The sequence below is a fragment of the Macaca nemestrina genome, chromosome 6, assembly GCF_043159975.1.
Source record: "Macaca nemestrina isolate mMacNem1 chromosome 6, mMacNem.hap1, whole genome shotgun sequence".
Taxonomy (NCBI): domain Eukaryota; kingdom Metazoa; phylum Chordata; class Mammalia; order Primates; family Cercopithecidae; genus Macaca; species Macaca nemestrina.
In genome coordinates, this window is record NC_092130.1 from 62,799,724 (window position 1) to 62,819,186 (window position 19,463).

Genomic DNA, 19,463 nt, shown 5'->3' on the forward strand with positions numbered 1-19,463 from the left:
TTTATTAATTTACTGAGGGCATTGCACCAGGCTACCAGCTTGTATAATTTGCTTACCCTCTCCCCAGACCTGAGCTGCTGTGGTATGCGCCATACCGAGTGTGCATCATTGCGGTCCTCTGTCCTGCCCAGATAATCTCAGCCTTCGTGTCTCCACATCACCAGATCCCCCGCAGATATTCCCTAGCACCTGCTCAGATTGCAGCAGCCACACATGGGGCCAGATGTACCCGAGGTAGCTGCAGAATTCCCAGTGGTCTGACCCTCAGGGTATGTTGCTCCTAGGGGAAGGGAGAGTGCTGTGTCCCTGGGGAGTGCCTCTTGGGACAAAGGAAGCCAGAGCGTATGCTCTCCTGTGCACAAGAGTTTCCTGCTTGGGGACTGAGGGTGACAGCACACTTTCCAGCAGAGAAACGGGCACCATGCTCAGTGCTCTGGGGGGAAGGGTTTTTTATCCCCAGTGGTCAGGCAGCCCCAGTGCTCAGGCACAGTAGTAGAGAGGACTTCTCCTTCCCGACTGCTTACTGCTGCAGACAAAGCCGTGGATGCCTGTGGACAGCCAATCTAGGACTATTAGGAGCAGCTACACTGACATTGGTGGTGTGCCTACCTGCCGAGCCCGACCTTCCTTGCACCATAGGTAGAATCCCCCTTCCTGTCTCCACACTGAGTGGCAGCGTCCTGGCAGTGGAGAACAGATGACCAGCAGAGCTGTCTGTTTTGTGCTGAGGGAAGAGGCTCCTCCCTGAAACCACGGTACAAGTGTTTTCTGTGGTTCTCAGCTTCATTGCAGCTTGAAGATAGATGGCAGTGTCTGTTTGAACTGAGACACATGAGATCCGTTACAGCAGTATGATAGGGAAATGGATTACATTGCTGCCTGTCCAGGATGACAAGCTGGCGCAAACCCCTACCACCTCTGGAGAGACCTCGGCACATTTCACCAGTTTGCCCTGCTACCCTCATCAGCACTGGTGCTTTTGCTCACTGGAGTACCTGAGGGTCAGACTGGCTGTCCAGCTCCGCCCAGCTTTGACCCCTGCTCCAGGGCTGAGCAGGTAATTCATGGCACCGGACATCCCACCGACCAGTCCATCGCTTGAGGCAACAGAGAGCTCCTCCTAGATAATAAAGATTAAGCCTGTACTTACCTGTTTCCGCCATAGCCGGTTCTTACTAGTGCCACCTACTGGCCGGGTGGTTGAACTGCATAAACCAATACAAAATCTGACACCAGAGCATAGGGCATGGAAATGAGATAAGCTTCTTGAGGCTTCCACCTCTGTGTCTCTATAGGAGACTGAACATTTACTCACATGCCCAGTATATCACTACTACAACCACCATTTGAGAAAATCACCACACCAAGGAAAAGACCTGCCCGCATGATTCAGTTACCTCCTACTGGGTTCCTCCCATGACACGTGGGAATTATGGGATCTACATTTCAAGATGAGATATGAGTGGGGACACAGCCAAGCCATATCAGGACTTAAATGTAAGACCTCAATCTATAAAAATTCTAGAATAAAACCTAAGAAAAACTCTTCTGGACATTGGCCTGGACAAATAATTTATGACTAAGACATCAAAAGCAAATGCAACAAAAACAAGAATAGACAAATGGGACTTAATTGAACTAAAAAGCATCTGCACAGCAAAATAAATACTCAACATTGTAAACAGACAACCTACAGAGTGGAAGAAAATATTTGCAAACTATGCATCCCACAAAAGTCTAATATCAGAAATGTATAACTTAAACAAACAAACAAAATTTCCATTAAGAAGCGAGTAAAGGAAATTAACAGACACTTTCTAAAAGAAGACATACAAGCATCCAACAGACATATGAAAAAATACTCAACATCACTAACCATCAGAAAAATGCAAATTAAAACCACACTGAAATACCATCTCACACTAATCAAAATGGCTTTTACTAAAAAAGTCAAAAAAATAGCAGATGTTGGAGAGGATGCAGAGAAAAGGGAATGCTTACACAATGTTGGTATGAATGTAAATTATTACAACCTCTACGAAAAACAGTGTAGAAACTTCCCAAATAAGTAAAATTTGAACTATCCTTCAATCCAACAATCCCACTATTGGATATCTGCCCAAAGGAAAAGAGCTTAATATATCAGAAAGATACTTGCACTTCTATGTTTTTCAGAGCACTGTCCACGTTAGCAAAGATGTGAAATGACTTAAATGTCCATCGACAGATTATTGGACAGAAAAACTGTGGTATATACATACCATAGAATACTATTCAGCCACTCAAAATTATGAAATTACATCCTTCGTTGCAACATGGGTGGAACTGAAGCCCATTATCTTAAGTGAAATAACTCAGAAACAAAAAGTTAAATACATGTTCTCCCTTATAAATAAGAGCTAAACAATGTGTACATATGGATATACAGAGTGGAATAATAGACTTTGGAGACTACAAAAGGTGGGACAGTGGGAGAGGGGTAAGGGATGAGAAAATATCTAATGGGTACAATGTACATTATTTGGGTGATGGTTACACTAAAACTCAGACTTCACTGCTCGCAGTATATCCATGTAACAAAAATGCATGTATGCCCCTAAAATCTATAAAAATTAAATAAATAAATAAATGATACAATAAAATCTCATTGAGTAGCCAGTAGAATTGCCTAAAAATAATGATTAGAAAATTAATGCATATATTAAATTTCTTAGTGTGCTCTTAGGCATTTGCTTTATCATTTAACATATTAAATGTAACAAATTTTTATTATAATATTTTATAAAAATACAAATTTTGCACGTAATTTTCTGTGTAGAAAGTACACATCAGAACTGCCACAATGATACTGCAATGAATCTCACATACTGGGCATCTTTTGACTTAGCCTGGTTTCCCCAGAAATTGGAGCTTGAGGCAAAGGCTTATGTGCTACTACTGTTTTAGGAAATGTAATCCCAGAGAGCTGACCTGAGAGACAAAGGGAGAGAAACAGTATTTAAAAAGTAGAGTATACTATAAAAATGTGCTATTGAATTAGTGGTGATTGCTTGATCTCAAAGAAGCATTCTCTAAGAAGGCAAAACACTCCATCCAGAGGGGAAAAGTGATAAAAAATGTTTTCCCCAGTGTCTCCCATGTATCAAAGATTGTCTCTAGGGATACTGGAAAATTTTTATCCTTCCAGATTGCATATGTATGGTAGTAAACTAAATCCCATAGCATTTTGTGCCTTTGGCATCCAAAGATAGCCTTAGGGCAGGAGGCAAGAGGTTCAGGGCACATGCATGAGGCATGGTACTGTTAGGTTGCATTTGTTGGAGCCCATGCAGAGCAGATGACCACAGCAGTGGCTGGAACAAAGCATAATGAAGCTACAAATGATGTAAAGTGATGCATACGATAAGTGGTTTTCCAATTGTTGCAGGCATCAGAAGCACCTGGGGAACTTGTCACAACACACATTGCTGGGTGCCATCCCCAGAGTTTTTGATTCAGTAGGTCTGAGATGGGCCCAAAAATGCATTTTTAGCAAGTTTGTAGGTGATGCAATGCTACTGACCCCAGACTACACTTTGATAAATCCTGCATAAGTCTACAGTCCAGTACTCCTTCCACACATATTCCCCCAGGTCTAGGTCGGCTAGTGTATATTAGTGTACTCCTAAAATTTCTTCAGGGTATGATCTATTTCCTCCAGACCACAGACTACACTTTTCTGAATGGCTTAAACTGAAAGTGGACTCTGCTTATCCATCTAGAGACAATAAAAATGGTTGGGGAGCGTCTTGAGGAGAAAAGATGCTATCTTCTGAGCTATGTTCCTCAAATGGCGCTTTTGTAAAGATTGCTGGGATGAGGTTGCTCATGTCTGGCGAGGGGAAAGAGTAATTTTTGTCAGCCCAGAGGGTTCAACAAAAGCTGGAAGACTAATATTCTTATCGCTAGAATCCTCAACCAAAAACTTCTTTTCTGTGGTTATTCATTTTTCCCATTCATCTAGACAGAGTGTTATATTTTATGAGAAGATGGGAATAAGGTAAATCTAAAAATTATTTTAAGAAGTTTACTTTCAGTTTACTAAGCTCCATGTAATAACTATTGTGTATCTGTAATTTAGACTTTTGAAAGAAGAAAAATATTTGATGAAGGTGTTAATTGAGCAATAAGTATATCTAGAGTTATGAATACTTGGTATAAAATGTAAGATCCAACTATACAGATCTATTGTAAAAAGTTGACTATAGATAGAGACATGATTCTTTGCTTTTCTAAAGATTATCTGCTATGAGATTTTTTTTTTAGTTCCCTCAAAACAATTACTATAGGTGTGAAAATCACAAAATCACCAAAATCACAACATATTATCCATTAGGAACATGCCTGCAAAATAAGAAATGAGGTTTATAAGTACAGAGAAACATCAGCAATCACATCCCATTACAGCTAATTTACAAGTGATTGCTCTTGCTGACCTTGTAGTTATAGAGGAGAAGCCCTTCCTGTGGCCCCAAGGGAGCTAATGTTTAATTGAGTTAATAATTTAATAATAGAAACTATTAGAGGATCTGTGATGTAAAAGTAAAGGATGAAAAGATTGTACAGAAAGCAGAACATTTGGACAATTTCCACTCAGTCATTCAATATTTATTGAACACCTGTCTTACACTGAGATCCTTGCTAATGACAGCAAAGTGCAAAGACTTTAAAAAATACGTTTGCCCTCTAGAAAATCATATACTACTATAAGAGATAATGGGTAAAAAATAGCAAACATCTGTGAAAATGAATTTTTTTTGAATTTGGGACAAGTGTGATGGAATTCCTTGAAGAAATGCTGTTTCTGAAGTACGTAAGCCAGAATTTAATTTCTGGAAAAGTAAACCCTATAATATACATGGTAAATTTAATATTTTAATCAAATAATGGCATATATTTACTTTAATGCATTTCACATACACACAACTTCAAGAAACACAGATAATTCATAGTGTACTCTCTCTGTCTACTTTTTCTGAACCTGACCTTGGGCCAGCCTGTCTCATGTTTGACATAGGGCTGACATTACTGTGAAAATATGGTAAAGAAAGAAGGAAAGAAGGAAGGAAGGAAGGAAGGAAGGAAGGAAGGAAGGAAGGAAGGAAAAAGAAAGAAAGAAAGAAAGAAAGAAAGAAAGAAAGAAAGAAAGAAAGAAAGAAAGAAAGAAAGAAAGAAAGAAAGGAAGGAAGGAAGGAAGGAAGGAAGGAAGGAAGGAAGGAAGGAAGGAAGGAAGGAAGGAAGGAGAAAGAGAAGGAAGGAAGGAAGGAAGGAAGGAAGGAAGGAAGGAAGGACTTTTATAATTGGAAGTGTGTTTCTATGTCACTAAATGTAACTCTAATTCATAGCACTTGTTAAGAATTTGCTATTTGGATAAATGGAGTAGTGGGATTTCTGAACTGACCTGTGTTCAGACCATTTCTTAGCCACTCCTTCTACAAAGTAAAAATCACACCACAGATACTCTGTAAGAAAGCATGTAAATAGAATGCAAAATATAAAGACAATAAACTCCCCAAAGGGACTTTTTTGTATGGAATAATTTCTTTATTTTATTTAATCAAAATATGCATTAGGTTAATATTAAATTTCAAAAATTAACCCTTAAATATTAAATCCTATTAGCTTTTAAAAGAATAAAATTTATTACAAGGAAGTATCAAATATTCTAAATAAGATTTGAAAGTACCAAATATTATTGGATATGGGTCATACCTTGTGAGTTATAAAGAGAAAGAAAGAAAGCATAAAACATTTTTGCTCTTCTTTTTCTTCTCCTCTCCTTCTCTCCCTTTATTGTCTTTCTCCTCCTTTCCTTTCTCTCCTTACCTGTCTTCCTTCTACTCCTTCTTTATTAAATATAAAAAACCTTGGCTTCATCAAATAACAGCCAAATGATATGGGAGCTCAGAATATGGAGATGTTTTGCTAAGTGAAGTGATGTGAACTTTGCCTTCGAGAAGGAGGAGTTCATCACTCCTTGTTGTCCGGATAAGAAAGAAAGAAAAAAAAAAAAAAAAAAAGCCCAGATAAGAAGTAAAAAGGATTTGGGACAAAGGCTGATATGGCCTGCCATGCATGGTAGTTACAGATATTTTGATTAATATTCCTTTTTAACCTTTTGACAGAATTAAAAAGGTGATGCATCAATCATAACCAATTAAACTGAATCAGATGCCTTCCCTGTTTACACCTATCTGAGATGCCAACTAAGGGAGACTTAGAGCATGAGTTCTGAACGGAAAATGCAAGAGAGAATGTTCCTCTTTATTTCAAATGCCTTATTTTGACATCTTCCCATGATTTAGCCTGAACCCATAATAAGGAGACTATCTCTTCTTCTTTTTTCTGCTTGACTGTATATCTCTCCTCATCCTTTCCCCAAAGCCAATTTAAGACTCAGCAACAGCACTGTCCCAATTAATATTCCAGTTGTTAAATGAATACTAAAACTGCTTTAACAGGTATATCTGGGACTCCATTTAGTTTATGATATTGTTTCCATAAGAAAATGCATTCCAGATTAATGAAACAGTAACTTTACAATAGTTTGGGTTAGAAAAAGTCATTGATATGTTGAGCACTTACTTGTGTAAGAAGTTGAAGGACATGGAATTCAACAGTGGCAATGTTAGCCCCCTGATTTGGATTTTTCATGTCCTGTGTGACTGGGCAAGGACAGTTGGGAGGTAAACACTGCTTCAATCTTTTATTTATTTTTTTAAATTTTACAGTATACAATGCCAAAAGGTAGATGGCTATTTTAAATGTCATCTTTTGTTGATTGGTTTATAGTGTAATCTTTTTATAAAGGTCTACCAAAAAGTAATGAAATGGTATTTGATTTCACACTGACAGGAAACTGTGCAGCATAAATAATTACGAAAGAATGTAAAAATGTTTATAGTCCATGAGAAGCATAAAACTATACTAAAAGAACAATATGAATGCATTGAATCCACTCTCTTTGATCTTTTGAATTAGAAGTTTCAAGTACCTTTGATACTTGGTAAGAAGGTGAGATTGCAATTGTTTTACTTCTAAAAATGTATTTGAGATTTCATCAAGCTTCATCTATTTTTCTCAGAATTTTATGATCTAAATCTAACCTCTCAGCTGGCTTCTGTCACCTTTTTGCATTACCACTTTACCTCCAATATTCTCATAGTCACCCAATGACATCTCCCTTATTGAGGACAAAGCTATTATTTTTTTCTTAGTAATGCATCCCTAAACTCTCTTTTGTTAAAGATTACGTCTTATTACCACTTCAAAATGACTTCTTTTCCCATTTTTCTAAGTATATCAAAATGAATAAAACAGTAATTTAAAAAAGTAGTTCTGTGGAAATTTCCACACTTTTCCTTTCTTTAAGCAATGTATCTTTCATCTAGAGGTGAAAGTACTTTTGATAACTAATACTATTGTTCAAGATATATCTTTATTGCAGAGAAAATAAACACTTCTAATTCTTTATTTTATTTTTATGTTGTGAAGCTAAGTAAGGTGAAAACAAAGCAACCAGAAATTTTAAAAGTATGTATTCTGATTAGTTGAAAAGTAGCACATTGAGTTTTCTACTATGAGGATAATATGGCTTTAGGTTTATTGGAACTTTGAGAAAGCAAACTTTGAATGAAGCAACTCTAGCACTTGGAAAGCTTTCCAAAGGCCCAAAACCCCCTGCCAGTAGAGTGAAGAAAGCACAGGAAACAGCGGGAGAAATTATTTCTTAAGTGTAAATTAATAAAAATATTGTTTCTTATTTCTAAAAGTACTTAACTCAGTATCATCATTGCCCTATGTAAGCATCACATATAAAATATATACTAGCTTTTTTCCATGAAACTTAAATGTACATAGAAGAAATGTTCCATCCCAACATCCCCATGCCAATCCTTGAGTATACTGAAAGATTAGGCAGATACTCTGCCAATGGTCTGAGATTTCAGCTCAGTCTTAAGTTTAGCCAGGAGAAGATAAGCAGCCAATTCTTCTATGAATCACACAGAAGGACTGTCTTACAAATCCCAGATGGAGGGAATTTAGTCACTTACTTTCCATGCCAAAGCTTCAGTTATATCAGACCCTTTTGCACACCATCCCACATCATTCTCAGACTCACCTGGTTCTGTAAATAGTTTCTGATAAGACTGGACTTAGTTATATTGACAGTGCCTTGGTTCAAACATTTTTTGCATGAATTTTTCTTTCTTCCTGGGCTTTTCTAAGTCCTGATATGGAGCAGTGTTGAGAGACTGTATGGCATGCATACACACACAGTTCAAGAGTATAAGATATTACTTGCATTTCAAGATAAGTGTGTCATGCGCTTTTTGCTTAGAGATCTTTTGTGGAAAATTTGAGAAACATTTTATTTACTCCTCAGAAGGACTTAAAGAGATCTATCTCCAACTGATGCATCCACTGAGCAATCCGATAATGTATGTTCGGATGTACTCTTTTTCCTTTGCTGCCCACTCTTGCTGGAAACTCATTTAGCTCTCTAAATTGAGTTTCCATCGCTTTCTAAATAAACCACCTATGTACAAATCCTTTACAGTCTCTGTTTTTGGTGAAAAACCAAGCTAAATTCGAGATGAATCTAAATCCTATTTAGAATACTCATAGTGGTTTTGAGGTAGAACTATCAATTTTCTAAACCTGCACAGCCAACAAGACTCATCCAGAAATGCATGTGTAGGCACAAGAGAGTGGAATTGAATTAAGATTTTATTCAGTATTACACAAAGCTTACTACATGATGCTACTTACAATCAGTGAAAATTGTTCCTACTTTTACCATTCTAATAGTTTTCTCTTTTTTTAACTACCTTGATAAATCTTCAACGTACAAAGGTCTCTCTCATTTTCCCTTATCAAGGTGTCCTGCCTTAAAGGGTTGCACTCTCCAGTATCTTATCCAAACATTTTCAAGACCAGCTATCTACTTTAGGCTATTCTTTATTATAAGATTTGGAAGTGACATTAAAATCTAATTACCTCATGAGTCTGATGAAAAACACTGAGGCTCATAATTGGCATAATAGCTGACCCAAGGTACCACAAATCTTTCATAGCCTAGACAAATCACTTTGTCCATTGGCTTTATTTCAAATGGATACACAGAACTAAAATTATTTCCATTAAAGAAGTAGACATGATATTAATAAAATATTTCCTCCATGATGTATATTCATAGTATTTTGCTTTACTCTTTTCACAAAAATATAGTAATTCATGTGCTTTATTACGTTAATCACACTTGTTTAAAACATTATATTTCATCCTCCAATTAGCTACATAGACTCTCACAAAAAACTCACTAGAATATTTACAGAAATGCAATGAGTCAAATGTTATATTTCATAATACATTTAATATTATTAAAGTAAAAAAGTTTTATAAGCAGCATACTCTGATTTGTAAGATGATGTATATGCACAGTACTGTAATACAAGTGGAAAAAGATAATGTCATATATCCAGTCTTTTGTGTTTGGTTGTTTGTTTGTCAATACCTTTTGGATTTCAGGTACAAAGGACAAAGTTTATCATACCGTCTATTGCACATAATCAACTTTATTTAATGAAAGTTTCCTTTCTTGCTTTATTCATTTATCTTTAATTCATTCATTTATATTAATATATATTACTTTCCTTTGCTTCTTCCTCAGGCAACAATTATAATGTATTTAATTTTATTTGAAATTCTTTTAGAAAATGCAAATTGCATAATGTGAAGATACTTCAATTTACTTAAATGGTATTATCTATGTCATTATAGTTCCTATTTCTTTTGCTAAGCTTTATTCCTAAAAACCAATCAGAATTTTACTTCTGTTAAGAATATAGAAAGCCATAAGAGAACGCAGATCCCACCCAACAATAAGTAAAACAAAGAAAATATTCGGAACCAGAGTTATTGGGGTTGTGTTTGTTTGCTTGCTTGTTTGCTTTCTTTTCAATTCTTCAATGAATTGAAATCCCAAGGCAATGAGGTACTTTGATTTTCAAAGGGTAACAAATTCCTCTAAGGAAAGACAGGACAGGCCATGCTAAGTATTTTGCCCTGGCAAAGCACAACATCAAACAGAGATGACACTCTTTAAAGTGAGTAAGAAAAAAAAAAAAAACTTCAATGTTAACAAACATGTAAACAGAGGGTGTGGGCTAGTGGGACAGATTAAAATTCTTGAGAGTTCTAAATACAAAAGTAGTCTTCACCCACTTGCCAGATCTTTCTCATGAACCTCCACCAGGTGTCTATAGAGTGGACTCAAAAAAGGACACCTGAGAAAGTCTCCCTTAATGATGAAACATTGAGGTGAGTTGCTACTATAGAACAGGTGTGAAACCCACGATTAACTCTTCTCTCATATAAAGCAAAAACTGTCTTCCTCTAGGTAAGGGGCAAGAAATCTTTCAGCTTAGATTCCAGACATAAGTAAGCTGCCTCTGGAGAAAAAATAGGGGAAAATCTATCTGTCGTTTAGAGAAAATCTTTCTTCTTTTTATCCCAAGCAAAGGCTGGCTACTGCTGGAGAAAGTTTAAATTCTCTGTTGTTTCAAGGCTCCTACGCAAATACAAAGCACTATGCTGTTGCTACTGGAGGAGAAGTAAAAAAACTGTTTATGTTCAAGACCACCTGGACAAGACTTCTTAACTATGAAAGGCAGTTTTGTTGCTGTGGAGGAAAAGACAACAGTACTGAGAATAGGCTCTCTCCCCATTCTCTGAGACTCAGGGTTAAAGAGACTAATAGAAGTCTCAATTCCCCAGACAACCTGACAGAAGCAGAGGCATACCAATTCCCAGGAGTTAACACTGTTTACTTTAGTCTCTATTGTTCTTTTGCATACAATACGTAAATCTAATTTTAAAGATTTCAAGAAACTTGAATAAGCATGAAAAAAAAGAACTCATCATCAAGGGAGAAAGCAGTCAACAGAACCAGACCCAGAAATGAACACATTTTGAAACTATTTGACTAGGACTTTTAAATAATTATAATGAATATGTTCATTAATCTATGGAAAATAAGAACAGTATGGAACAGATGGAGAATTTTAGCAGTAAGATAGAAATTATAAATGAAATCCAGTGAAATGACAGATTAACAAAACATGATATCAAAGTTGAAATTTTTTTTCACATGCTTATTTGCAGACTAAAGGCATTACAGAAAGTTAGCAGTAAATTAGAATATATTTTGATTAAAGTTTTCCAAAATATAATATGTATGTGGGAGTGTGTGTGTGTGCATAGAGAGAATGAAATATAGTGAAAAAATAAAATATCCAAGACCATTAATAAATGATCAAATATATGTGTATTTGCATTCCCAGCCTTAGACAAGAGAGACAAAGATAATAGGGTTGTAGAATCATTTGAAAAGATAATGGGGGAGAACTTTACAAAATTAATGAAAGACTAAATAAACCACAGCTCTAATAAATTCAGAGAACTCAAGTCTGGATACATATAAAGAATAACATACATAGGCATGTCATAGTCAAACTGCTGAAAACCAAAGATGAGTAAAAAGTAATGAAGGTTGGACAAGCTAGAAACATACTTTATATGAGGGAACAGAGGTAACAATTACATCATATATATCATTTAAAAGTACACAGTCCAAAGAAAAGGAGGTAATATACAGTACTCAAACAAAAACAGCCAAACCAAAAGTTTAAAATAAATGTTAAAAGTAGCTATTTAAGCAGAAATAATATAACAGATACATTTATAAATACACAAAAAAATGAGGTATAGCAATAATATAAGAAAATGTATAAACTATATTTTTCCTTATTTTAAATCTCTTTAAAATTAAAATGTGTAAACCAAAATAGTTACAGTGTATTTTGGTGGTTATAATATATGTAACAGTAAAATGAATGACATAAATAGCACAAAGCAAGATGAGGAGAAAACAAATGTATATTCTGGGTTCTTACACTACTTGTAACGTAGTGTAATATTATTTGGATATTATAAGCTAAAGACACACATACACAGAGAGAGAGAGAGAGAGAGACATAGGTATATAAAACCCTATAACAATCACTAAAAAAAAAAAAAAGAAAGAAAAAATAAGTGTAACCAATAAATAATTAGTGGAGATAACATGAAATAATAAAAATAATCCAAGAAGGCATGGAAAGAGGAAAATTAGGACAAAGAACAGATATTACAAATTGAAAACAAAAGTAAAAATAAATATTTGAACCCAAACATATTAATTATTATTTTAAATGTAATTGTTTTAAACACTCCAATAAAAGACAAAGATTATCAATTTGGATAACAAAGCCATACTGAATTGCATGCTGTTTACAAAATATACATGTAAAGATACCTATAGAAAAAGCAAAAGGATGGGAAGAGATACGCCATTAAAATAAAAATGAAAAGGAAACTGTAGTGGCTATTTAAATATGATACAAAGTGTAATTCAAAACAAGACATTTTACCAGGGAGTAAAATCAACTAATTGATATTTAAATAACTTTCAACTTAACAGCAGAATGGACATTAGTTTCAAGTGGACATGAAACATTTAATAAGAGAGACTAGGGGGTGGTTCCAAGATGGCCAAATAGGAACAGCTCCAGTCTCCAGCTCCCAGTGTGAGTGTTGCCGAAGGTGGGTGATCTCTGCATTCCCAACTGAGGTACTGGGTTCATCTCATTGGGACTTGCCAGACAAGTGAATGCAGCCCACAGAAGCAAGGTGGGGCATCGCCTCACCTGGGAAGCCCAGGGGGTCAGGGAATTCCCTTTCCTAGCAAGGGAAGCCGTGAGAGACAGCACCTGGAAAATCAGGACACTCCCACCCTATTACTGAGTTTTTCCAAAGGCATACCAGGAGATTATACCCTGTGCCTGGCTGGGAGGGTCCCACGCCCATGGAGCAGTCTGAGATCTAACTGCAAGGCAGCAGCAAGGCTGAGGGAGGGGCGTCCACCATTGCTGAGGCTTGAGTAGGTAAACAAAGCTGCTGGGAAGTTCAAACTGGGTGGAGCCCACCGCAGTTCAAGGAGGCCTGCCTGCCTCTGTAGACTATACCTCTAGGAGCAGGGCATAGCTGAAAAAAAGGCAAGAGAAACTTCTGCAGAATTAAACGCCTGTCTGACAGCTTTGAAGAGAGGAGTGATTCTCCCAGCACAGAGTTTGAGATCTGAGAAGGAACAGACTGCCTACTCAAGTGGGTCCCTGACCCCCGAGTAGCCTAATTGGGAGGCACCTCCCAGTACGGGGGGCGACTGACAACTCGTAAGTTCGGGTGCCCCTCTGAGACAAAACTTCCAGAGGAAGGATTAGGCAGCAACATTTGCTGTTCTGCAGCCTCTGCTGGTGATTCCCAGGCAAACAGGGTCTGGAGTGGACCTCCAGCAAACTCCAACAGACCTGCAGCTGAGGGTCCTGACTGTTAGAAGGAAAACTAACAAACAGAAAGGACATCCATACCAAAACCGCATCTGTACGTCACCATCGTCAAAGACCAAACATAGATAAAACCACAAAGATGGGTAGAAACCAGAGCAGAAAAGCTGAAAATTCTAAAAATCAGAGCACCTCTTCTCCTCCAAAGGAGCGGAGCTCCTCGCCGGCAACAGAACAAAGCTGAACGGAGAATGACTTTGACGAGTCGAGACAAGGCTTCAGACAATTGGTAATAACAGACTTCCCCGAGCTAAAGGAGGATGTCTGAACCCATCGCAAAGAAGCTAAAAACCTTGAAAAAAGAGTAGACGAACAGCTAACTAGAATAAACTGTGTAGAGAAGTCCTTAAATGACCCGATGGAGCTGAAAACCATGGCCTGAGAACTACGTAACTCATGCACAAGCTTCAATAGTTGATTTGATCAAATGGCAGAAAGGGTAGCAGTGATTGAAGATCAAATGAATGAAATGAAGTGAGAAGAGAAGTTTAGAGAAAGAAGAATAAAAAGAAATGAACAAAGCCTCTGAGAAATATGGGACTATGTGAAAAGACCAAATCTGTGTCCAATTGGTGTACCTGAAAGTGACAGGGCAACAGAATCAAGTTGGAAAACACTCTTCAGGATATCATCCAGGAGAACTTCCCCAACCTAACAAGGCAGGCCAACATTCAAATTCAGGAAATACAGACAACACCACAAAGATACTCCTCAAGAAGAGCAACTCCAAGACACATAATTGTCAGATTTGCCAAAGTTGAAATGAAGGAAAAAATCTTAAGGGCAGCCAGAGAGAAAGGTCGGGTTACCTACAAAGGGAAGCCCATCAAACTCACAGTGGATCTCTCCGCAGAAACTCTACAAGCCAGAAGAGAGTGGGGGCCAATATTCAACATTCTTAAAGAAAAGAATTTTCAACCCAGAATTTCATATCCAGCCAAACTAAGCTTCATAAGTGATGGAGAAATAAAATACTTTACAGACAAACAAATGCTGAGAGATTTTGTGATCACCAGGCCTGCCTTACAAGAGTTCCTGAAGGAAGCACTAAACATGGAAAGGAACAACCAGTGCCAGCCACTGCAAAAACATGCCAAATTGTAAAGACCATCAATACTAGGAAGAAACTGCATCAATTAATGAGCAAAATAACCAGCTAATATCATAATGACAGGATTAAGTTCATACATAACAATATTAACCTTAAATGTAAATGGTCTAAAGGCTCCAATTAAAAGACAGAGTCTGGCAAATTGGATAAAGAGTCAAGACCCATCAGTGTGCTGTATTCAGAATGATCTCATGTGCAGAGACACATATAGGCTCAAAATAAAGGAATGTAGGAAGATCTACCAAGCAAATGGAAAGAAAAAAAAAAAAAGGCAGGGGTTGCAATCCTAGTCTCTGATAAAACAGACTTTAAACCAACAAAGCTCAAAAGAGACCAAGAAGGACATTACATAATGGTAAAGGGATCAATTCAACAAGAAGAGCTAACTTTCCTAAATATATATGCACCCAATACAGGAGCACCCAGATTTATAAAGCAAGTCCTGAGCGACCTAAAAAGAGACTTAGACTCCTTAGACCCTCACACAGTAATAATGGGAGACTTTAACACCTCACTGTCAACATTAGACAGATCAACGAGACAGAAAGTTAACAAGGATATCCAGGAATTGAACTCAACTCTGCACCAAGCGGACCTAGCACACATCTACAGAACTCTCCACCCCAAAGCAACAGAATATACATTCTTCTCAGCACCACAACACACTTATTCCAAAATTGACCACATAGTTGGAAATAAAGCACTCTTCAGCAAATGTAAAATAACAGAAATTATAACAAGCTGTCTCTCAGACCACAGGGCAATCAAACTAGAGCTCAGTATTAAGAAACTCACTCAAAACTACACAACTACATGGAAACTGAACAACCTGCTCCTGAATGACAACTGGCTACATAATGAAATGAAGGCAGAAATAAAGATGTTCTTTGAAACCAATGAGAACAAGGACACAACATACCAGAATCTCTGGGACACATTTAAAGCAGTGTGTAGAGGGAAATTTATAGCACTAAATACCCACAAGAGAAAGCCCGAGAGATCTAAAATTGACACCCTAACATCACAATTAAAAGAACTAGAGAAGCAAGAGCAAATACATTCAAAAGTTAGCAGAGGGCAAGAAATAACTAAGATCAGAGCAGAACTGAAGGAGATAGAGACACACAAAAAAAACACCCTTCAAAAAATCAATGAATCCAGGACATGGTTTTTTGAAAAGATCAACAAAGTTGATAAACCACTAGCAAGACTAATACAGAAGAAAAGAAAGAAGAATCAAATAGACACAATAAAAAAATGATGAAGGGGATGTCACCACTGATCCCACAGAAATACAAACTACCATCAGAGAATACTATAAACACCTCTATGCAAATAAACTAGAAAATCTAGAAGTAATGGATGAATTCCTGGACACATACACCCTCCCAAGACTAAACAAGGAAGAAGTTGAATCCCTGAATAGACAAATAACAGGTTCTGAAATTGAGGCAATAATTAGTAGCCTACCAACCAAAAAAAGTCCAGGACCAGACAGATTCACAGCCGAATTCTACCAATGGTTCAAGGAGGAGCTGGTTCCATTCCTTCTGAAATTATTCCTATCAATAGAAAAAGAGGGAATCCTCCCTAATTCATTTTATGAGGCCAACATCATCCTGATACCAAAGCCTGGCAGAGATACAGCAAAGAGAATTTTAGACCAATATCCCTGATGAACATCAATGCAAAAATCCTCAATAAAATACTGGCAAACGGAATGTAGCAGCACATCAAAAAGCCTATCCACCATGATCAAGTGGGCTTCATCCCTGGGATGCAAGGCTGGTTCAGCATACACAAATCAATAAACATAATCCAGCATATAAACAGATCAAAGACAAAAGCCACATGATTATTTCAGTAGATGAAGAAAAGACCTTTGACAAAATTCAATAGCCCCTCATGCTAAAAACTCTCAATAAACTAGGTATTGATGGGATGTATCTCAAAATAATGAGAGCTATTTATGACAAACCCACAGCTAATATCATACCGAATGGGCAAAAACTGGAAGCATTCCCTCTGAAAACGGGCACAAGACAGGGATGCCCTCTCTCACCACTCCTATTCAACATAGTGTTGGAAGTTCTGGCCAGGGCAATCAGGCAAGAGAAAGAAATAAAGCGTATTCAGTTAGGAAAAGAAGAAGTCAAATTGTCCCCGTTTGCAGATGACATGATTGTATATTTAGAAAATCCCATCATCTCAGTCCAAAATCTCCTTAAGCTGATAAGCAACTTTAGGAAAGTCTCAGTATACAAAATCAATGTGCAAAAGTCACAAGCATTCTTATACATCAGTAACAGACAAACAGAGAGCCAAATCATGAATGAACTCCCCTTCACAATAGCTTCAAAGAGAAAAAAATACCTAGGAATCTAACTTACAAGGGATGTAAAGGACCTCTTCAAGGAGAACTACAAACCACTGCTCAGTGAAATAAAAGAGGACACAAACAAATGGAAGAACATTCCATGCTATGGATAGGAAGAATCAATATTGTGAAAATGGCCATACTGCCCAAGGTAATTTATATATTCAATGCCATCCCCATCAAGCTACCAATGACTTTCTTCACAGAATTGGAAAAAACTACTTTAAAGTTCATATGGAACCAAAAAAGACCCCGCATTGCCAAGACAATCCTAAGCCAAAAGAACAAAGCTGGAGGCATCGTGCTACCTGACTTCAAACTATACTACAAGGCTACAGTAACCAAAATAGCATGGTACTGGTACGAAAACAGAGATATAGACCAATGCAACAGAATAGAGCCTTCGGAAATAATACCACACATCTACAGCCATCTGATCTTTGACAAACCTGACAAAAACAGGAATACATGGTGCTTGGAAAACTGGCTAACCATATGTAGAAAGCTGAAACTGGATCCCGTCCTTACCCCTTTTACAAAAATCAATTCAAGATGGATTAAAGACTTAAATGTTAGACAACTATAAAAACCCTAGAAGAAAACCTAAGCAATACCATTCAGGCCAAAAGTATGGGCAAGGACTTCATGAATAAAACACCAAAAGCAAACAACAAAAGCCAAAATTGACAAATGGGGTCTAATTAAACTAAAGAGCTTCTTCACAGCAAAAGAAACTATCATTAGAGTTAACAGGCAACCTACAGAACGGGAGAAAATTTTTACAATCTACCCATCTGACAAAGGACTAATATCCAGAATCTACAAAGAACTTAAACAAATTAATCAGAAAAAATCAAACAACCCCATCAAAAAGTGGGCAAAGGATATGAATAGACACTTCTCAAAAGAAGACATTTATGCAGCCAACAGACACATGAAAAAATGCTCATCACACTTAACATCAGAAAAATTCAAACCAAAACCACAATGGAATACCATCTCACACCAGTTAGAATGGCGATCATTAAAAAGTCAGGAAACAATAGGTGCTGGAGAGGATGTGGAGAAATAGGAATGCTTTTACACATTGGTGGGACTGTAAACCAGTTCAACCATTGTGGAAGATAGTGTGACGATTTTTCAAGGATCTAGAACTAGAAATACCATTTGACCCAGCCATCCCATTACTGGGTTACAATCCCAAAGGATTATAAATCATGCTACTATAAAGACACATGCACACGTATGTTTTTATTGTGGCGGTATTCACAATAGCAAAGACTTGGAACCAACCCAAATGTCCATCAAGATAGACTGGATTAAGAAAATGTGGCACATATACACCGTGGAATACTATGCAGCCATAAAAAAGGTTGAGTTCATGTCCTTTGTAGGGACATGGATGCAGCTGGAAACCATCATTCTGAGCAAACTATCACAAAGACAAAATCAAATGCTGCATGTTCTCACTCATAGATGGGAATTGAACAATGAGAACACATGGACGTAGGGTGGGGAACATCACACACCGGGGCCTGCTGAGGGGGTGGGGGAAGAGGGTAGGGATAGCATTAGGAGATATACCTAATGTAAATGATGAGTTATCGGGTGCAGCACACCAACATGGCACATGTATACATATGTAACAAACCTGCATGTTGTGCACATGTACCCTAGAACTTAAAGTATAATAACAATAAAAAAAGAAAAATAAATAAAGATATTATTTTCCTCATCAAAAAATAAATAAATGACAACAGAGACTATAATTTGAGCCACAGAGCAAAATCAATAAATTTAAAAGAATTAAAATTATACAACATGTGTTTTCTGACCATAATAGAATTAAACTATATATTAACACACATATATTTTATATATATCACATATATTTATATATCAAATATATATATATATAAAACAGCAATATGTATGGAAAATTCTCAAGTAATTACAAAGCAAACAACACATTTCTATGTAGCCCATGGTTCAAAGAAAGCAAAGGCAAATTAGACAACATTTTGAACTAAATAAAATTGCTAATGGTATATCAAAGTTTGCGGAATGTAGCTAGAACAATGTTTTGAAAGAAATTTATAGCATTAAATACTTATAATACAAGAAAAGTCTCAAATAGTGGTATTAGCTTCTAATATAATAAACTGGATAGAGAAGAAAATCTCAAATCAAGTAGAAGAAATGAAATAATAAATGTAAGAGCAAAAGTTAATTTAAAAAAACAGAAAAAAACTAAAGTAAAAGCAAATAAAAGCAGATTTTTTAAAAAGATTGATGAAACTGATATAACTCTAGGTAGATTGATCAATATCAGGAAGGAGATATATATATATAATATATAATATATACAAATGTTATATATATTTATTTATATATCCATTTTGCCATAAATACATCTAATTCACTGTTTTCAACCACTGAAAGATTTATCATGATATACATTTACTTACATTTACTCACATTTTCTGGTGAT

General features: G+C 36.6%; 1 protein-coding gene across 9 annotated transcripts in view; it reads right to left on the bottom strand.

The window, feature by feature from the left end:
• LOC139363791 (uncharacterized) overlaps positions 1-1,255 on the bottom strand; it is a 49,219-nt gene extending 47,964 nt beyond the window's left edge. For 4 of the 9 annotated variants that reach the window (XM_071098571.1, XM_071098567.1, XM_071098572.1 and 1 more), the window contains exons 1-2: positions 996-1,108; positions 610-822 (exon numbers count right to left, since the gene is read on the bottom strand). In XM_071098571.1, coding sequence (XP_070954672.1) covers positions 610-822; positions 996-1,078 — 296 coding nt within the window. In that variant the 5' untranslated portion in view covers positions 1,079-1,108. Of the gene's footprint in view, positions 1-609; positions 823-995; positions 1,109-1,150 lie in introns of those variants that run through there. The other 5 variants (XR_011624759.1, XM_071098570.1, XM_071098574.1 and 2 more) reach the window with 3 other exon arrangements.
• Between the last annotated feature and the right edge of the window lie 18,208 nt (positions 1,256-19,463).